Genomic DNA, 19,825 nt, shown 5'->3' with positions numbered 1-19,825 from the left:
AGTTTGTGGAGACTCATTTCAGTTAGACTCTGTAGACTGCCTGCTGAGTACGTAGAATCTTTTGTTAAATAGATTATTTCCACCTTGCCTCCAATTCAGCGGCCTTCTCGGCGGTGACAGTAGGCACCCTCCATCCCCCCAGCCACTCTGACAGAGTCAGGGGTCAAAGGGTGGCAGGTTGTGGAAAATAAATTTATCACTGTTCCCAGTCTCCTCATTTTTTCCATTTTAGATCGGGCAACATTTTGGGAAGGGTTGAAAGGATCTGACCTTGGATAATCCATGTTTTCCAGAGTGTGAAGGCCTGAGCTCCCCCCCCCCCCCCCCCCCCCCCCCAGCCTCTTCTCCTCCCCCCCACTCCTCAGTACGTATCTCGGATCATCAGATTGATGGGGGGACAGCCTGGGGAGTGTGAGATATGGAGGGAGCAGGCGGTAAAGTTTACACCCGTATTCCTGCTCATTGGCAAAAGCCCCGAGTTGCTGATGTGGATGTACGACGCTGTGCTGATTGGCGCCTTATCCAATCACTGCAGGACAAGGAACTGCTAATTCCGAAGGCTCCGCCATTCAAATTGTTGATATTGGCCAAAAATGCCAGGGAAAGAGGGTGAGGTAGTGCAGGCGAGGGTGAGGTAGTGCAGGCGAGGGTGAGGTGGTGCAGGCGAGGTTGTGGATAATATGTGACCCACAGCCACAGGTTGAGGAGCCGTGCCTCCAACAAGGGTTGGAGATGGTTATGGGGAAGGAGAGGGGTGGGGTGGGATTGCTTTAAACTGAATCCAGTGACAGCTGATTCACTCTAATTGTGGACAAACAATCAGCGGCCCTTGTGGTTGTATTTACCTTGATTTTCTGTCGCCCCCACTGCCCCACCGCCACCCCCCACCCTGATTAACTTGTCTTTATCCCAGTCTTTGCTTCCTCAATCGCATTCCTCATTCTCCACAACCTCCTCTTTCAGGGCTCTCCTGGCATTAGAGGAAAATCAGGACCAGGTGGTCCCATTGGTCTTCCGGGACGTCCAGGACCTCAGGGTCCACCTGGGCCTGCCGGAGAGAAAGGAGTACCGGTAAGTGTGTCCGCTGGCTTTTGGCGGGGTGAGGGATGTGCACGGGTGGGGTGGAGGGGGGGGGGGGGGGAGGGAAGGGTTGGGCAAGTGTACCCATTGGTTCCGGGAAACGGGTGAGGGCAATCATTTCTGCTGTCCAGTTGGTTAAGTGCATAGTTGGTTTGGGATTGAAGTGAGTCGGCATCTTGGGATCGGGGGCTAACTATGTCCTTTGATTTGATTGCACCTTTGGCTTTGGAGGGTTAAATGTGGCCATAGTGTCCCTGCAGAGTTCGCAGACGGGGTCATGGGTCTTGAGTCAGCCCACTGAGAGTGCAGGAGTCTCTGACAATATTGACCCATTACCCATTGGTCCCATTTTGTACCATTCAAAATTAACGTTGAGAGGCCTGTAGATGATATACTGCGTGAGATGGGTTCCATTAATTTAGTTGTAGTCCTCTGAGAAAACCTGCCATTATGGTATTGGATTTCATTAAAAAAAAAATTTAAATATCCAATTCTTTCTTTTCCCCAATGAAGGGGCAATTCAGTGTGGCCAATCCAGCTACACTGCACATCTTTGGGTTGTGCGGGTCAGACACACGCAGACAAGGGAAAAATGTGCAAACTCCACACGGACAGTGACCCGGGGCTGGGATTGAGCCTGGGTTCTCGGCTCCATGAGGCAGCAGTACCACTACACCACTGTGCCACTCTTAGGCATCAGGATTTAACCACAAGTTGGGAAATTCAACTCAACGAAGCGGATCATTTTTTTGGGCAGCTGGAGGTAGAAGGCTGGCCAGGAAGCAACAGTCCCTTGAAATATTTGAACACACGGTTCTGTTAAATTTTGTGGCGAGGTCATGCTCTTACGGTATTTTAAAGGGCTTAACTTGTGAGCAGTAGCTGCCTGGGGTGACCTCCCTTCTGGGGGGAGGGGAGGCGAGCTTAGAGGCCCATCAGGTATTGCTTGTGCCCGCTTGATGGGCGGGTTGGACACTTCCACAATGATGGCTCGCTTGCTTAATCAATTTTTTAAATGTAACTTCTTGAAAAGTTGAAGAGTGGGCCTTCCAGTTTTGAGAGTTCGCCTTTCATCCTTACCTGGATCACTAGCTCACACGCTTGCCTCAAATTGGCCAATTTGGTGGGGGGGGGGGGGGGGGGGGTGTTGGGGGAGAAGCACTGTCGGGTGAGTTTGCTCCCCCCTCAATTGCCCCATGGCAGTGTCGTTCTGAAATTCACGGGGTAAATTCCAGCTTCGCAGTCCTCCACACAGCTTACTTCCCCAACCAGGTTCGCATCATCAGCAAGCTTGGAAACATTATTCTCATAGTGCTTCCCAGGGTGATGAGGACTGAGCAGTAAATGCTGCTCACGTGGAGGTACAGGGCCACCTTGGGTGCGTGGTCATGAAGCCAGCATCAATCATCCCCAGGTGGAAAGGCTCAGGCGATCTTCCCCTCATGTCGACGTAGCAGGATGGGGAGGACAGGGTCCTGTGTAACATCAGATGGCTCTGAGTTGATTGAGGGGTAGGGATTGTGTGCATTGGGGGTAGGAACATTGTAATGATTACCCCTGAAGTAAGCTGCCAATATTTACAAAATTGTCTTTCTGGTTTCAATGATCGCAGGGTGGTAAAGGTCCGATAGGTCCAGCTGGTCGAGATGGTGTCCAAGGCCCGGTTGGTCTTCCGGGACCTGCAGGTACCCCCGGAGGCCCTGGTGAGGATGGTGACAAGGTAAGATCCACTTCCTGGGGGGGGGGGGGGTTGGATGCTTTTTCAAGAGAGACGTTGAAATAGAATTCTGCCGGGTTCAAAAACTCTCCCGGGGTTTCGGGGGTGGCGTGGCAGGGGAAGGGCTGCTCCTGGTGTCTCCCCTGAAACACTGGCCAGAGAGCAGAAAGTGTCCCAGGAGAGTAGCAGTTGCAAATGACCACCTGCAGCCGTTTACGCTGTGGGTGAACCCTTCCCCGTGTTATGGCTGGAGATCGGTAGAGAGGAGGCTGGAGGCAGAGCTGTTGCGGAACTTTGAGATCCGTGTGTTTGATCAGGCCCCAGGCATACAGAGGGGGACCCCCTTGTATTTATAGGGGAGACCCTAAGCCTTCAGGAGACCTTGGGCCAAGCTGATCTATTGGCAATGTTGCACATTGTGTGTGACATACGGTGCAGTAAGGTAGCTTGCTGTCTAATTCATACTTAGAACATAAGAACATATGAACTAGGAGCAGGAGTAGGCCATCTGGCCCCTCAAGCCTGCTCCCCCATTCAATGAGATCATGGCTGATCTTTTGTGGACTCAGCTCCACTTTCCGGCCCGAACACCATAACCCTTAATCCCTTTATTCTTCAAAAAACTATCCATCTTTACCTTAAAAACATTCAATGAAGGAGCCTCAACTGCTTCACTGGGCAAGGAATTCCATAGATTCACAACCCTTTGGGTGAAGAAGTTCCTCCTAAACTCAGTCCTAAATCTACTTCCCCTTATTTTGAGGCTATGCCCCCCTAGTTCTGCTTTCACCCGCCAGTGGAAACAACCTGCTCGCATCTATCCGATCTATAAGAATATACTTCAGATATGAGCGATAGTCACTTGCTATGGTTATAGCTCAGTTGGACATTTGGAACTCAGGTGCTTCTTTGACTTTGGTTCAGGGATATGATGAGGGTCCTTGGGAATGTTCAGATGGTGGGGTTCGCAGGGAGGAAATCTCAATGAGGGGCCTAGATAAATTGAAGCCTTCAGTCACATGTTAGTTACAGAATTTGAATATTGCTGAAAATGTTGCATGTTGTCGAAGCTTTTCATCTTGAACTCATCAGAGCAAAGACAAGAATGGCAAAATTCAAACGATCACAGAAATTTGTACTGCAGGCAAAAAGGGTGTTGATTGGTTGGCGAGTCAACTCCAATTGGCCACGGTGTTTCCATGGAGAAAGCAGCTTGGTACAATATGTTCTCCAAGCTTCTAAGCCATTCAGAAATGGCACAAGTCTTCAACATATTAGACAGCACTTGAGAACAGTCCTGACTGCGCTGAGAGCCACACACTCAAATGATCAGTCGAGCTCGCAACCTTAGGCTTGTATCTTGAAGCGACATCGATTCACACACAGAGGTCCGTTCACTGCAGACAAAAGGAATATGTTTCAGCCTTTTTTATATCATAAATTATAGGCCGGTGCGCCTGACGTTAGTGATGGGGAAGCTGTTGGTGAAAATATTTAGGGACAGAATTTATTTACATTCAGAAGCGAATGGCCTTGCTAGTGATAGGCAACATGTTTTTTTTGCGGGAAAGTCATGTCTTACCGACATATAGAGTTTTTTGAGGAGGTGACAAAATTAATTGATGAGGGAAAGGCTGTGGATGTAGTCTACATGGACTTTAGTAAGGCATTTGAAAAGGTCCCTCATGGAGACTGTGACAAAAGGTAATGTTGCACGGGATTCAGGGTGTGCTAGCTCGCTGGATAAAGAACTGGCTTGGCAACAGGAGACTGAGAGTAACAGTGGAAGGGAGTTTTCAGAATGGAGATCTGTAACTAGTAGTGTTCCACAGGGATCAGTGCTGGGACTACTGTTGCTTGTAACATATATAAATGATCTGGAGGAAAATGTCGATGGTCTGATTTGCAAGTTTGCAGATGGCACTTAATATAGGTGGAGTTGCAGATAGTGAAGGGGACTGTCAGAGAATACAGCAGAGTATAGATAGATTGGAATGTTGGGCAGAGAAATGGCAGGTGGAGTTCAATCCGGATAAATGCGAGGTGTGCATTTTGGAGTATCAAATTCAGGTGTGAATTATACAGTAATTGGCATAACTCTAGGAGCGTTGACATACAGAGGGATCTGGGCAATCAGGTCCATAGTGGATAATGTGGTCAAGAAGGCATACGGCATGCTTCCCTTCATCGGCCAGAGCATTGAGCACAAGCATTGGCAGGTATAAAACAGTTGTATAAAACTTAAGTTAGGCCACATTTGGAATATTATGTGCAATTCTAGTCATCACACTACCAGAAAGATGTGGATGTTTTGGAGAGAGTGAAAAGGTTTACCAGGATGTTGCCTGGTCCACTCGGATTGTTCTTGTTAGAAATACAGAGGCTGAGGAGAGACCAGGGTGGAAAACTCAATTACCAAGGGGCACAGGTTCAAGGTGAGAGGGGAAAGTTTAGGGGAGATGTGTGGGGGAAAGCTTTTCATTCAGAAGGTGGTGGGTGCTTGGAACGCATTGCCAGTGGAGGTAGTGGGGGCAGGCACGATAGCAACGTTTAATATATATCTTGATAGACACATGAGGGACACAAATCGTTTTGGCAAAAGTAGTAGGTCTAAATAAGGAATCTGGATCGTCGCAGGATTGGTGGGCGGAAGGGCCTGTTATTGTGCTGCAATGTTCTTTTGAATCCTGGCCATCATCATGCGGGAATCATATGTCTGTGTGCTCAAAACACTATCTAAGTCAAATACGGCTGAATAATTGAAATTAACTGGGTTTTCACAGTCATTTGTCTGTTGTACCTCGGACGTGAGTAAGGTATTTGTTTCTCTCCACCTGTTTTCTAGGGCGAAGTGGGTGAACCCGGACATAAAGGGAGGAAGGGCAACAAGGGTGAACATGTGAGTCTAACTTTTAATTTCACCGTTCTTCATTCCAAGCTGACGACAAACTAGGAAAGTTTCTGGGACCTGCCTAATGCTTCATGGAGCAAAGTAACCAAAGTTATCGGAAAGGATTGTGTAATGAAATGACTATTTACTCAAAATGTATCACTGTGCTCAAGCCAAACTGTAAGTGAGCCCTTGATGCCGAGGCCCTAAGGAATCTCTGGGCCTTGCTGTCAAGGCTCCATGGAATTTCCTTGGTATCTATAGGCATCATGGAATTTCTGGGCCTTGTTGTCTCGGCTCTGTGGAATTTCCGGGCCTTGGTTGCCTGGTGTTGAATCACTAGGGCAGAACGCATAGATGACAGTAGAAGTGAATGAACAAAGTTTATTACAATACAGTTCCAAAACTCTTCCACTCCCTCCAAGGGGTCTCCTTCCCCGACCTGCACCATGGGTTTTTATATTGCTGGAGCTCTCCTTGTTAAGGGGAATCCCCCCTCCCTCAAAGGAGACATTCATATTCCAGGAAGGTCATGGGGAAACTGTATGGTCCTGATCCGGGGACCTCCATTACGGTTATAACACCGAGGCTCTTTGAAATCTCTGTGCCTTGCTGCCTCGGCTCTGTGAAATTTCATTGCCTTGGTGCCTAGGCTCCATAAACGTTATGGGCCATGTTGTCTAGCCTTCGTAGGGTCACTGGGCCTTATGTTCTTGGCTCCATGGTATTTCTAGTCTTTTTTACCTAGGTTCTGTAAATTGTACGGGCAGCACGATAGCATTGTGGATAGCACAATTGTTTCACAGCTCCAGGGTCCCAGGTTCGATTCCGGCTTGTGTCACTGTCTGTGCGGAGTCTGCACATCCTCCCTGTGTGTGCGTGGGTTTCCTCCGGGTGCTCCGGTTTCCTCCCACAGTCCAAAGATGTGCGCCAATTAGGTCAATTGGCCATGCTAAATTCCCCTTAATGTCCAAAATTGCCCTTCGTGTTGGGTGGGGTTACTGGGTTATGGGGTAAGGTGGAGGTGTTGACCTTGGGTAGGGTGCTCTTTCCAAGAGCCGGTGGAGACTCGATGGGCCGAATGGCCTCCTTCTGCACTGTAAATTCTATGAAAAAGCTTTGATCATTGAATCAGCTCTATAACATTTAGGGGCCTCCAGGCCCCATAAAAATTAGACACCTTCATGTCTAAGGTGCTGTGAAACATATGGGGCCTAGGCTTCATGGAATTTCTCAGCCTTGTCCAGGCTCCTTCGGTAAGTTCTGTAGAATTTCTGGGCGTTTCTGTCAAGATGCACATATAAACAGTGACCATTTTGAAAGATACTACAATATAGCATGCTCATTCGGGATATGCTGAGCCAAGAGTATGTCCCTTCAGCAGAGCAGGCCAGAAATTGGAGAGCAAAATATAATCCGAATGCTGATATTTAATTCATAATAAATATCAATCAGGATTGTTCATGGTCTCCTCTCCATCTCAGGCTCAATTGAAATTTAGAGCTTTCAACAACCATGACTAGCAAATTAAACTGGTGGTGATAATAAAACCATTTGGGTTCTTAAGAATTACAGAGTTGCACAAAATGTTTAGCTGTTGTTTAACTGTAGCTAGTAAATAATTTCTTGGCTACCTTTGGTCATTTACGTACATCAGATTTGTCATGGTTTTGCGTGTGTTTTACTTTGTTTCAGGGTCCACCTGGCCCTCCAGGCCCAGTCGGTCCCGTTGGCCAACCAGGTCCTGCAGTAAGTATTTTCTCTCTCATAAATGTAGATATTGTTATATGTTATATCTAATATCTGTTGTAGTAATTTTTTTAAATTCTGGGTTAAGGTATATATTTGTTCCAGTAATATCATTAAAGAACATAGATTAAGATATCTAGATTGTGTGTCTGCTAAAACTGTAATTAAGGGGTCATAAATGTTGAGGTCATCATTGTTTCCAACTACTTGTTTACATATAGAGGGCTAATGGAATATTGTTATGATTTCTGGTGGTTCCCTGGAGAGTAAATGATTTGAGTGGTTGCATGTAGTCCTAGCTAAGCAGGTCATGTGACATCTCAGTGAGATACAGATGATATCATTAATGGAAGGAACTGGGTATGAATGTAGTTTTACAGTTTGACATAGGATTTGAGTTAGACAAGACAGAAGTTGTGAACAGCAGTTTTGCCAAATGATGTTGGGATTAGCAGAAGTGCCCTGTGTCTGCTTGTGAAAGGAACTCTCGCCAAAGGTTTTTAATGTGTGGCATTGGCTCTTGCCTCTGGGCCTGAGGCTTGGTGGGTTCAAGCCCCACTCCAGAGACGGGAGAGCAGAATCCAAGGCTGTGGTGCACAGCTGAGGCAGTGTGACATGGTTGGTGGTGCAGCCTCTCCGGTGAAATGTTCAACCAAAGGTTTGGTGTCAAAGATCCCCTGCTGCCATTTTGAAGAAAACTAGGTTTAGACCCCACCGCTGGTTTCCAGCCAACATTCACCTCTTGACCAACCTCCGAGGAAATGACAATGAACTGATTGTTGTTGTTTATGAGAGCTTACTGTGCAGCATTATGTGTTTTCTACGTACTGCTGTGCAATACATGCTTCAGTGGTCATGAAGTACTTTGGAATGTCCTAATAGGGGCTAAATTAGAATTATTAGAACAGTACAGCACAGAACAGGCCCTTCGGCCCTCGATGTTGTGCCGAGCAATGATCAATGAGAATGGTTCCAAACACGAAGCTATTTAACATATCACAACAATAACTGAATTTATAGAGCACATCGCAAAGCGCTCCGAGAGGTATTACAAGGCACAAAAGGAGATGTTAGGGCAGTGGACCAAATACTTGGTTAGTTGGCCTTAAGGAACAGCTCAGGAAGAGGTAGACAGTATTCCAGAGTTTAGGGCCCAGGCAAATAAAGGCACAACCGCCGATAACACAGTGATTAAAAACAGGGATGCTCGATAGGCCCAGATTAGTGGTGCGCAGAGATGTAGGACGTTTGTGGTGCCAGAAGAGGTTATAAAGGAAGGGATTTGGTGGGGTGGGGTGACACGAGTGCATTGAAATAGTCAAGTCTAGAGGCTGAAAAAGTTCAGATAATAATAATCGCTTATTGTCACAAGTAGGCTTCAATGAAGTTACTGTGAAATGCGTCTAGTCGCCACATTCCGGCGCGTGCTCGGGGAGGCCGGTACGGGAATTGAACCGTGCTGCTGGCCTTGTTCTGTGCTAAACCAGCCTCTACATCAGAAGCAATAGCACTACAATAGTCTCAGCTTCCATAGAGGCTTGCTGTGCACATACGCAACAGCAGCTTTACCACCGCCCCTGCACCCCACCCAGATTTTACTCTCCAGTGAAATCACTAATATTTTAGGAGGAAAGGTTGGACAGGCTGGTGCTAAATCCATTGGAGGTTAAAAGAATGCGAGGTGATCTTATTGAAATGTACAAGATCCTGAGTGGACTAGACAGATTGGACGCTGAAAGGATGTTCCCCCTTGTGAGGGAGACTAAAACTAGCGGGCACAGTTTAAATATGAAGATATTTAAAATGGGGATGATTCATTTATGATGCAGGGACGTGAAAGGTTATGGGGGGGGGGGGGGCGGGGAGGATGGCAAGAATGTGAGGTTTAGGTTACATTCAGGTCACCTGTGATTTTATTGAATGGTGGAGCAGGCTCGAGGGGCCGAGTGGCCTCACTTCTGCTCCTAATCCGGATGTTCGCACGGAAGGCTACTCTGGCCTGAAGCTGATGCTTTGTCTGTCCTCACTGCGGATTCTGTGTCTCCCCCCTCAGGGTGCCGATGGTGAACCTGGAGCCAGAGGTCAGCAAGGATATTTCGGGCAGAAGGGCGATGAAGGTCCCAGAGGATTTCCAGGGTCACCGGGTCCAATCGGCCTGCAGGTCAGTGAATGCGAGAGGGCCACAAGGAGGTTTGAAAGGAAGGAGGTGACCTTCGGCCGCGTAATACCGCAGAAAGCGTGCGAGGGTGTGTGGGAAACTCGGGTAGGGAAGGGAGAGTTGGGACAGATTTCAGGAATGGGAAAACTCTGTGGGAGGGGGTTGGGGGGGATGATGCATGATAGACTGGCGACACCATGGAGGGAATGGGGATACTGTGGGGGGGGGGGGGGGGAGGATGGGGATTCTGGGGGGGGGAATAGGGACACTGTGGGGAGGAATGGAGACACTGGGGGGGGAATTGGGGACACCGGGGGGGGGGGGGAGTGGGGGGAGAATGGTGACACTGGTGGGGGGGCGGGAATGGGGACACTGGTGGGGGGGGAATGGGGACACAGGGGGGGATGGGGACATGGGGGGAAATGTGGATACGGGGGGGGGGGGGAGGGAATGGGGAGTCAATGGGATGATTGTGACACAGTGCGATGGGAGAATGGGGCAAAATGCATGGATTCGGAACAGTGGGAGAGGCATGGCAACAGAATGGAGCATTGCGCAATGTTGCTTACAATGCCCCTCACAGTGCTACCTCACCTTAGCAATACCTCACAGTGTTACCTCACCTTCCAATGCCCCTCACAGTGCTACCTCACAGTGTTACCTCACCTTCCAATGCCCCTCACAGTGCTACCTCACCTTAGCAATACCTCACAGTGCTACCTCACCTTGCAATACCCCTCACAGTGCTACCTCACCTTGCAATACCCCTCACAGTGCTGCCTCACCTTACAATGCCCCTCACAGTGCTACCTCACCTTACAATGCACCTCACAGTGCTACCTCACCTTACAATACCCCTCACAGTGCTACCTCACCTTACAATACCCCTCACAGTGCTGCCTCACCTTGTAATACCCCTCGCAGTGCTACCTCACCTTACAATGCCCCTCACAGTGCTACCTCACTTTGCAATACCCCTCACAGTGCTACCTCACCTTACAATGCACCTCACAGTGCTACCTCACCTTACAATACCCCTCACAGTGCTACCTCACCTTACAATACCCCTCACAGTGCTGCCTCACCTTGTAATACCCCTCGCAGTGCTACCTCACCTTACAATGCCCCTCACAGTGCTACCTCACTTTGCAATACCCCTCACAGTGCTACCTCACCTTCCAATGCCCCTCATAGTGCTACCTCACCTTACATCGCCCGTGACAGTGCTACCTCATCTTACAATACCCCTCACAGTGCTACCTCACCTTACAATGCCCGTCACAGTGCTACCTCACCTTACAATGCCCGTCACAGTGCTACCGCAAATTACAATACCCCTCACAGTGCTACCTCACCTTAGCAATACCTCACAGTGCTACCTCACCTTGCAATATCCCTCACAGTGCTACCTCACCTTACAATGTCCCTCACAGTGCTACCTCACCTTACAATGCCCGTCACAGTGCTACCGCAAATTACAATACCCCTCACAGTGCTACCTCACCTTAGCAATACCTCACAGTGCTACCTCACCTTGCAATATCCCTCACAGTGCTACCTCACCTTACAATGTCCCTCACAGTGCTACCTCACCTTCCAATGCCCCTCACAGTGCTACCTGACCTTACAATGCCCCTCACAGTGCTACCGCAGCTTAGCAATACCTCACAGTGCTACCTCACCTTACAATGCCCCTCACAGTGCTACCTGACCTTACAATGCCCCTCACAGTGCTACCGCAGCTTAGCAATACCTCACAGTGCTACCTCACCTTGCAATACCCCTCACAGTGCTACCTCACCTTAGCAATACCTCACAGTGCTACCTCACCTTACAATACCCCTCACAGTGCTACCTCACAGTGTTACCTCACCTTCCAATGCCCCTCACAGTGCTACCTCACCTTAGCAATACCTCACAGTGCTACCTCACCTTACAATACCCCTCACAGTGCTACCTCACCTTACAATGTCCCTCACAGTGCTACCTCACCTTAGCAATACCTCACAGTGCTACCTCACCTTGCAATACCCCTCACAGTGCTACCTCACCTTGCAATACCCCTCACAGTGCTACCTCACCTTACAATGCCCCTCACAGTGCTACCTCACCTTACAATGCCCCTCACAGTGTTACCTCACCTTCCAATGCCCCTCACAGTGCTACCTCACCTTAGCAATACCTCACAGTGCTACCTCACCTTAGCAATACCTCACAGTGCTACCTCACCTTCCAATACCCCTCACAGTGCTACCTCACCTTCCAATACCCCTCACAGTGCTACCTCACCTTAGCAATACCTCACAGTGCTACATCACCTTAGCAATACCTCACAGTGCTACATCACCTTACCATGCCCCACACAGTGCTACCTGGCCTTACAATGCCCCTCACAGTGCAATCCTCACCTTACCATGTCCGTCACAGTGCTACCTCACCTTACAATACCCCTCACAGTGCTACCTCACCTTGCAATATCCCTCACAGTGCTACCTCACCTTCCAATGCCCCTCACAGTGCTACCTCACCTTGCAATATCCCTCACAGTGCTACCTCACCTTCCAATGCCCCTCACAGTGCTACCTCACCTTACAATGCCCGTCACAGTGCTACCTCACCTTACAATACCCCTCACAGTGCTACCTCACCTTACAATACCCCTCACAGTGCTACCTCACCTTACAATGATTCTCACCGTGCAACCCCACCTTACAATCCCCCTCACAGTGCTACCTCACCTTACAATACCCCTCACAGTGCTACCTCACCTTAGCAATACCTCACAGTGCTACCTCACCTTACAATACCCCTCACAGTGCTACCTCACCTTACAATACCCCTCACAGTGCTACCTCACCTTACAATGCCCCTCACAGTACTACCTCACCTTACAATACCCCTCACAGTGCTACCTCACCTTACAATGATTCTCACTGTGCAACCTCACCTTACGATGCCCCTCAGTCCTACCTCAATTCACGATGCCTCTCATAGCGCTACCTCAATTTACGATTCCCCCCCCCTCCTCTATTCTCCGTCATGAACCCCGCCCAGAGGATTGCAGCATTGTCACAGAGAAGGAGGTGGCCTATCGGCTGATTATCCATGAATGAGCAGTCTACTTGGGGTCGAATTTCCTGCCCCTTGCCCCAATGGAGCCGGGAAATGGGGGCAGCCATTTGAAACCTCATTGACTTTGGTTGGGCTGGAATATCCTGCCGGATGGAGGAGCCTTGATGTCATTCCCTGCCTTCCTCCGTAATCCTACACATTATTTATTTTCAGCAAGTAATACCATTCCCTCTTGAATGCCATGATTGAAAATGCCTCCTCCACACTCTCAGCCAGAGCATTGCAGATCCTAACCACTCGCTGTGTGACAAAATTACCCCTCACGTAACCATTGCTGATTTTGCCAATACCATAAATCTGTACCAGCTTATTATCGGCTCTTCCACCATTTCTCCCAGTCTTCTCTCCTCGCCCCCTTCTGATTTTATAAACCTCAATCTAACCTCCTCTTAGCCTTCCCTGCAAGGAAACCGGTCCTAACTTTGCCGATCTGTCTACATCGCTGGTGAACCTCATCCCAAACCATTTTCTTCTCGGCATCGTCTCCACTGCCTTCACGTCTTTCCTTAAGTGTGACGCCCAGAACTGGATGTAATACTCTTCTTGAGATTTCCTCACTCACTCTCCCCTCCTACTCTGCACTCTAATCCCTGACAGTACCCTCCCCTGCTCTCTGATCATGTCTGACCCCCTTCACCTCTCTCTGACCCCTTACGATCACCTTCCCTGCATTCTGATTCCTTACGATCCCAACTCCGGCACACTGATCCGTTAGAATCCCAACCCCTGCGTTCTGATCCCTTATGATCCACTCCCCCACACTTTTATCCCTTACAGTCCCATCCATCTCCTCACGGTAGCATAGTGGCTATCACAGTTGCTTCACAGCTCCAGGGTTCCAGGTTCGATTCCCGGCTGGGTCACTGTCTGTGCGGAGTCTGCACGTTCTCCCCGTGCCTGTGTGGCTTTCCTCCGGGTGCTCCGGTTTCCTCGCACAGTCCAAGGATGTACAGGTTAGGTGGATTGGACATGCTAAATTGCCCTTAGTGTCCAAAACATATTAAGTGTGGGTTACTGGGTTATGGGGATAGGGTAGATATGTGGACTTCAGTATGGTGCTCTTTATAAGGGCCGGTGCAGACTCGATGGGCCGAATGGCCTCCTACTGCACTGTAAATTCTATGATTCTATGATCCTTATGATCCCCTCCCCCGCAATCCACTCCCTTCCACCCCACCCCCTCCTACACACTCTGCTGTTCTACATTCTCCTCCCCCACACTGTGTCACTCTGTACCGAACAATGTATTGTCTGGCTGAGGCTCTACAGCAAGGAGCTGATTTGTGTTATTTTATATTGTAGGGAATGCCTGGACCGTCTGGCACGAAGGGAGAAACTGGTGATGTTGGTCCTATGGTGAGTTTATGTCTTGCTCTCGCACTCTCTCTCTCTCTCTGAAATTCTGCAGTTAACACTCCAACCCCTCTCCTCACTATGTCCTAAGAGTTACGAGTCTCTTTGCCTTCCTCTTCACAGGGTCCACCTGGCCCTCCTGGTCCGACAGGCCCTGCTGGTCCAAACGGGGCAGATGTAAGTTCAGCTCTATTTGTCAGAATTTTAATGCACATTTTACCGACCGTTGGCCATATTCACCTCTGACCTCACCTTTCTGTCATATGTTTTGTGTTTATCCTTCACCCTCTTCCCCACCACAGGGTCCCCAAGGTGGACCTGGAGGCGTCGGCAATTTAGGGTCCATCGGTGAAAAGGTAAGCTGTCGGAAAAGCTAGACTCAGTGGGGAAAAAAGGAGAATTGTGGCAGGTTTGCATTCGACTCAGCTGAAAGGTGACCTGGTAGAAGTCGATTTCCCTGCACCTTATGTGGCTAAGTTGGCCCACATTGAGGATGAGAGGAAATAGAGTATAGATCAGTGTGTTGTTCTCAGATTGCTCGCAGGGGTAACACAAGGATCTGTGCTATAGGTGCAGCTATTTGCAACCTATATGAATGTGCATGGACAACTTAATGGGTGGCTTCCCAAAAGTCACCTGTGAATTGTACACAAGTGCATTTATTTTTACATTTGGGGGTGGATAACTAAATTTTAAAAACCTTACGGCCAAACTTTTTGTACTTAAAAAGTAAAAATTGTTTTTTTCACACAATTACTCTGGAACTTGAGAAAAGTTGGAGTCACTAACACACACAATGATTGGTGGCAGAGGAAGATGAGAAATAACACTTATGCAAATTGGAACAATTTAGGCTGTGACTTTCTATCTGAGGAGGCTGAAGGACGTAGGGGAGCACATTGTAGATGTGCTAACTATTATTACGAGCCACGGTATAGAGAACCCCAAAGTGTATTATGGGGTTCACCTGACCTATAACTTTTAATAGATTGTGGTTATGGGGAGCACAAAGGCCTACTTTACATATGTGATGTGACAGAGAGCTAAAGTACTTTTAAAACAAACCCATGTTTATTTATGAATCCAATTAAGAATTTATAAACCCATAGTAAAAATCTTAACAACTATCAACACAAAAAATCCCCACAATATACAATATTCTATAAGCAAACCTTCATAACTTTCCTAACAACATCCATAAGACCAAAATACCCTTTTCGCAGAAAGACAGCAGGTTTAAATTCTCTACAGAAATCGGTGTTACTTTCATATCCTCAAATGAGCTGAAAACAGTCTGTAGCTTGTCGTGAGAGATCATTATACAGCTGCTTGCTTTGCCTGCAGCTATCCAGCTCTGAAAACAAAACTAAAACACATTGTAGCTGCCTGCTCGAAAACAAAGGTAAAGCAGACAGACAGCCCAGCTCCACCCACACTCTGACATCACTGCAGCTATTTGATAAACACCCATTTCTTAAAGGTACATCCTCTACAGCTATTTGATGAACACCCCGTTCTTAAAGGTACTCTCACATGACACTATAATCATTTGGAGTTTCCTAGATCTAGGAGTCGTCCCTCTGGATTGGAAAATTGCACATGTCACTCCACTTTTGAAGAAGGGTGAAAGGAGGAAACCAGGGAATTACAGACTGGTTAGCTTCACAACTGTGGTGGTGAAATTGCTGGGGTCTATAATCAGGAATTATATGTGGCAGCGCGGTAGCACAGTTGCTTCACATCTCCAGGGTCCCAGGTTCGATTCCCCACTGGGTCACTGTCTGTGCAGAGTCTGCACGTTCGCCCCTTGATGCGTGGCTTTCCTCCTGATGCTCTGGTTTCCTCTCTCAGTCCAAAGATGTGCAGGTTAGGTGGATAGGCCATGCTAAATTGCCCTTAAGTGTCCAAAAATGTTACTGGGTTCTGGGCATGGGCTTAAGCGGGGTGCTATTTCCAAGGGCCACTGCAGACTCGATGGGCCGAATGGCCTCCTTCTGCACTGCAAATTCTACGATTCTATGAATGGGGTAACTGAACACCTCAAACAATTTTGGTCGATCAGCAAGAGCCAGCATGGATTTGTGAAGGGAAGTTCATGCCTGACTAATCTTACTGAATTTTTTGAAGAGGTGACTGAAGTAGAGGACAGGGGAATGTCTATGAATGTTATTTATATGGACTTCCAGAAGGCAAGACTGTTAACTAAGGTGAAAGCACACGGAGTTGGGGGACAAATGATTGACATGGTAAGGAAATTGGTTGAGTGGCAGGCAATAGAGAGTGGGGATAATGGGTAATGACTCTAATTGGCAGGATGTGACTAGTGGTGCACCACGGGGATCTGTACTGGGGCCTCAATTATTCATATTATTCACAAATGACTTGGACGATGGCAGAGAGTCATATATCCAAATTTGCTGATGATACAAAGTTAGATGGCATTCCCAGTCTTGTCCAGTAGACAGCCTAGATGATAGTAAACAATTGCAATGGAGATATCGACAAACTAGGTGAATGGGCAAATTTCTGGAATTCAATGTAAGCAAGTTTGAGGTTCTCCATTTTGGATTAAAAAAGGATAGAGCAGAGTAATTTCTAAATGGAAAGAGGATAGGTACAGTGGATATCCAAAGAGACTTGGTTCAAGAGCATAGATCCTTAAAATGCAGAAAATAATCAAATATGATGGCCTTTATATGTAGAGGACAGGAACGTAAAGACCCAGGAGTTATGATGCAGCTATACAAATCCTTGGTTAGAGCCCGCTTGCAGCACTGTGAGCAGTTCTGGGCACCACATACAGAGGGATGTGGGTGTGCAGGTCCACCGTTGCCTAAAAGTGGCAACCCAGATGGCCAAGATGATTAAGTAGGCATACGGCAAGCTTGTCTTCATCAGCTGGGGCATGCGTACAGGAGTTGGGAAATCATGTTGCAGCTTTATACACCTTGGTTAGGCTGCATTTGGGGTATTGCGTGCGGTTCTGGTCAGCACATTATCAGAAGGACGTGGAAGCTTTGGAGAGAGTGCAAAGAAGGTTCACCAGGATGTTGCCTTGTCTCAAGGGTGTTGGCTATGAGGGGAGGTTGAATAAGCTAGAATTGTTTTCACTGGAAAGACGGAGGCTGAGGGGAGAGCTGATAGAGGTCTACAAAATTCTGAGGCATAAACAGGGTGGATTTTTCCACGATTGGAAGTGTCAATTGCCAGGTGCACAGGTTCAAGGTGAGAGAGAAAGTTTAAGAGGTACGGTTTTCACATAGAGAGTGGTGGGTACATGGAACACACTGCCAGAGGATGTGGTGGAAGCAGGCACATTAGCAACATTTAAGAGAAATCTGGATGGGTACAAGAATATGGAGGAAATAGAGGGATATTGACCGAGTAAGGACAGAGGTTTCTTTTTTGTAGTCAGGGCCTCATGATCGGCACAGACCTGGAGGGCCGAAGGGCCTATTCTTGTGCTGTACTTTTCTTTGGTCACACTTTAGGAAGGATATTTTAGCCTTGGAGGGAGTGCAACGTAGGATTACAAAAATGATACCTGAACTACGGGGTTAGGTTACCAGGAGAGATTACACAAATTAGACAATCTGGAAGGTTAAGGGATGATCTGATCATAGTAGTCAAAATATTAACAGGGAACGACAGGGTAGATGAAGATAAACTGGTTCCACTGGTTGGAGATTCTATGGGGCATAGTCTAAAAATTAGGGCCAGACAGTTCAGGAGAGATGTTAGGAAGCATTTCTTCATACAAAGGTGAGTAGAAGTTTGGAACTCTTTCTCACAAAGAACAGTTGAGGTGGGAACAGTTGTTAATTTTAAATCTGAGCGAGATGAGCGAGGATATGAAGGGATATGGACCAAAGGCAGGTATATGAAATAGGACCACAGATCAGACAATGGTGGGACAGGCTCGAAGGGCTGCATGGCCTACTGCTGTTCCTGGAGGTCGTTCACTGTTTTTCTTGTTGGATTTGGGTAATTGCAAATGAAGGGACAAGACTGGAAACAACATAAGAGCATAAGATCAAAAGAGATGACTTAGCCGTGCTTGGGTTTTCAAAGCCTTTAGATTAAGGGGGGTGAGAATGGCTCTGGTTTGGAGACCTTGGTGTGACTGCGAATAAGAGGACGTTATAATTTTATTTGAAAAGTGAGTTAAACAACCATTAAATTGTAGAGACTGCACTATAGCTAGGGGATAAGTAAAAACATAGAAACACAATAGAGAAAGCATCGCATTTTAACTGGAATATGTATTTCAATACTTTTGCTATCTATTTTCATATTTTATAACACTGACAATCTTAATTGTACTTAATTATATGCAGCTGGTGGACAATAACTGGGGATTCACTTGAGTAACTATAAGTAAAATCAAAGTAGAATATGTGGGGGCGGGATTAGGAGGTGCATGCTTGTAATGTGCATCTCTGTGAATAAATGCTTCCAAAGTGCGGATAGATTGGCTCCGGTTCTATCCTTCGCTGCCTGGCTTTCTGGGTTATAACGGTGCTCCACTGTAAATTGATCTTGAGGGATAAAAGAATCTTGATTGAGGTTCTACAATTATCATTTGGCTCAGATCTTGTAATAACTACTGACTTCTCTTTAGGGTGAAGCTGGGGAATCGGGCTCTCCAGGGATCCAAGGCCTTCCAGGGCGCAAGGTATGTAACTCCATCGGGAACCCTTCTGGGCGTCACAATTTCTCCAGCCCTGAGACGCACCGGATGGGCTAAGAAATAAATCTACAACCTGACCAACTGACAGTGGGTTGACCGTGGGGTGACTTGGAGCGGAGGGAGTTCTAAAGCGGAGGGGTTTGCGGCCCTGTCATGGTGGGACCTGCCACGGCGGTCTAGCGAAAGATCCATTGACATTCGACAGAAGTGGACGATCCCACTTGCGTGCGGGGCCGTTAAACCCACCCTGAGTGAAACAGGCGGTTCTACTGTTACACCTCCAAATGTGCATATATGAAACACCTTTCACAATGGGGCTGTTTCATTGCAGCACCCTGACTGAATAATCCACACTTCCAGACCCATTCAAAGCTGATTAACACAAATCTAATCCAAGGTAATGGTTTGAAATTTCAGCTATCAAACCGCTACACCTAATAGCTGCTCCCTTGCCAGGCCTCCTATTTTCATGTGATACCATCTCTGCGAAGAGACTTGGGATATACTTTTTTTTCCTTTCCTCGTCAAGCCGCTGTGTGTTTTTCTCTCACTCAAGGTGAAATAAAGCGGCTATCCATCCAGCTGGGAGCTCTGACCCCCACCTCCGGAGCAACGGGAGTATTTGCAAGAGCGCGGAATACTGGGCTATGGATGGATCCACAGTCTGGGCTGTTCCTCTGTGTCTGTGCTTGCTCAGCGAGAGGGAGAGAGAGGCCGCTCACGTGAATTGGCTGGATGCTGGCCAGATGCCCACAGGAAATGTAGCCCAACGGGAGAGGGTGCGACACAGGGAGAGGAGTGGTGGGGAGAGAAAAATAGATGGAGTGAAACTTGAAATAAATGAACATTGATTTAACATGAAGCCGATGAATTATCTGTTTTCATACGTTTTATTTTCCATCAAACAAAAAACACTACAGGGTCCAAGGGGCGAAAGAGGAGAAAAAGGAGAATCAGGACAACCGGGCGAATCTGGGCCTCCAGGTACCAAAGGGCCCACTGGTGATGATGGACCCAAGGGCAACCCTGTAAGTGGGCCGCAAATCTGCCTGATGA

At 47.7% G+C, this 19,825-nt stretch overlaps 1 protein-coding gene across 1 annotated transcript in view; it reads left to right on the top strand.

The window, feature by feature from the left end:
- The window catches only part of LOC119975553 (collagen alpha-1(V) chain-like), a 233,818-nt gene that overhangs the window by 181,468 nt on the left and 32,525 nt on the right, over positions 1-19,825 (top strand). The window contains exons 36-45 of the mRNA XM_038815340.1: positions 964-1,071; positions 2,693-2,800; positions 5,643-5,696; positions 7,383-7,436; positions 9,490-9,597; positions 14,029-14,082; positions 14,203-14,256; positions 14,382-14,435; positions 18,701-18,754; positions 19,690-19,797. Of these exons, the coding sequence (XP_038671268.1) occupies positions 964-1,071; positions 2,693-2,800; positions 5,643-5,696; positions 7,383-7,436; positions 9,490-9,597; positions 14,029-14,082; positions 14,203-14,256; positions 14,382-14,435; positions 18,701-18,754; positions 19,690-19,797 (756 nt within the window). The remainder of the gene's footprint in view (positions 1-963; positions 1,072-2,692; positions 2,801-5,642; positions 5,697-7,382; positions 7,437-9,489; positions 9,598-14,028; positions 14,083-14,202; positions 14,257-14,381; positions 14,436-18,700; positions 18,755-19,689; positions 19,798-19,825) is intronic.

The sequence above is a fragment of the Scyliorhinus canicula genome, chromosome 13 (genome assembly GCF_902713615.1).
Source record: "Scyliorhinus canicula chromosome 13, sScyCan1.1, whole genome shotgun sequence".
In the NCBI taxonomy this organism is placed as follows: domain Eukaryota; kingdom Metazoa; phylum Chordata; class Chondrichthyes; order Carcharhiniformes; family Scyliorhinidae; genus Scyliorhinus; species Scyliorhinus canicula.
This window is presented reverse-complemented; position numbering and strand designations above follow the sequence as displayed.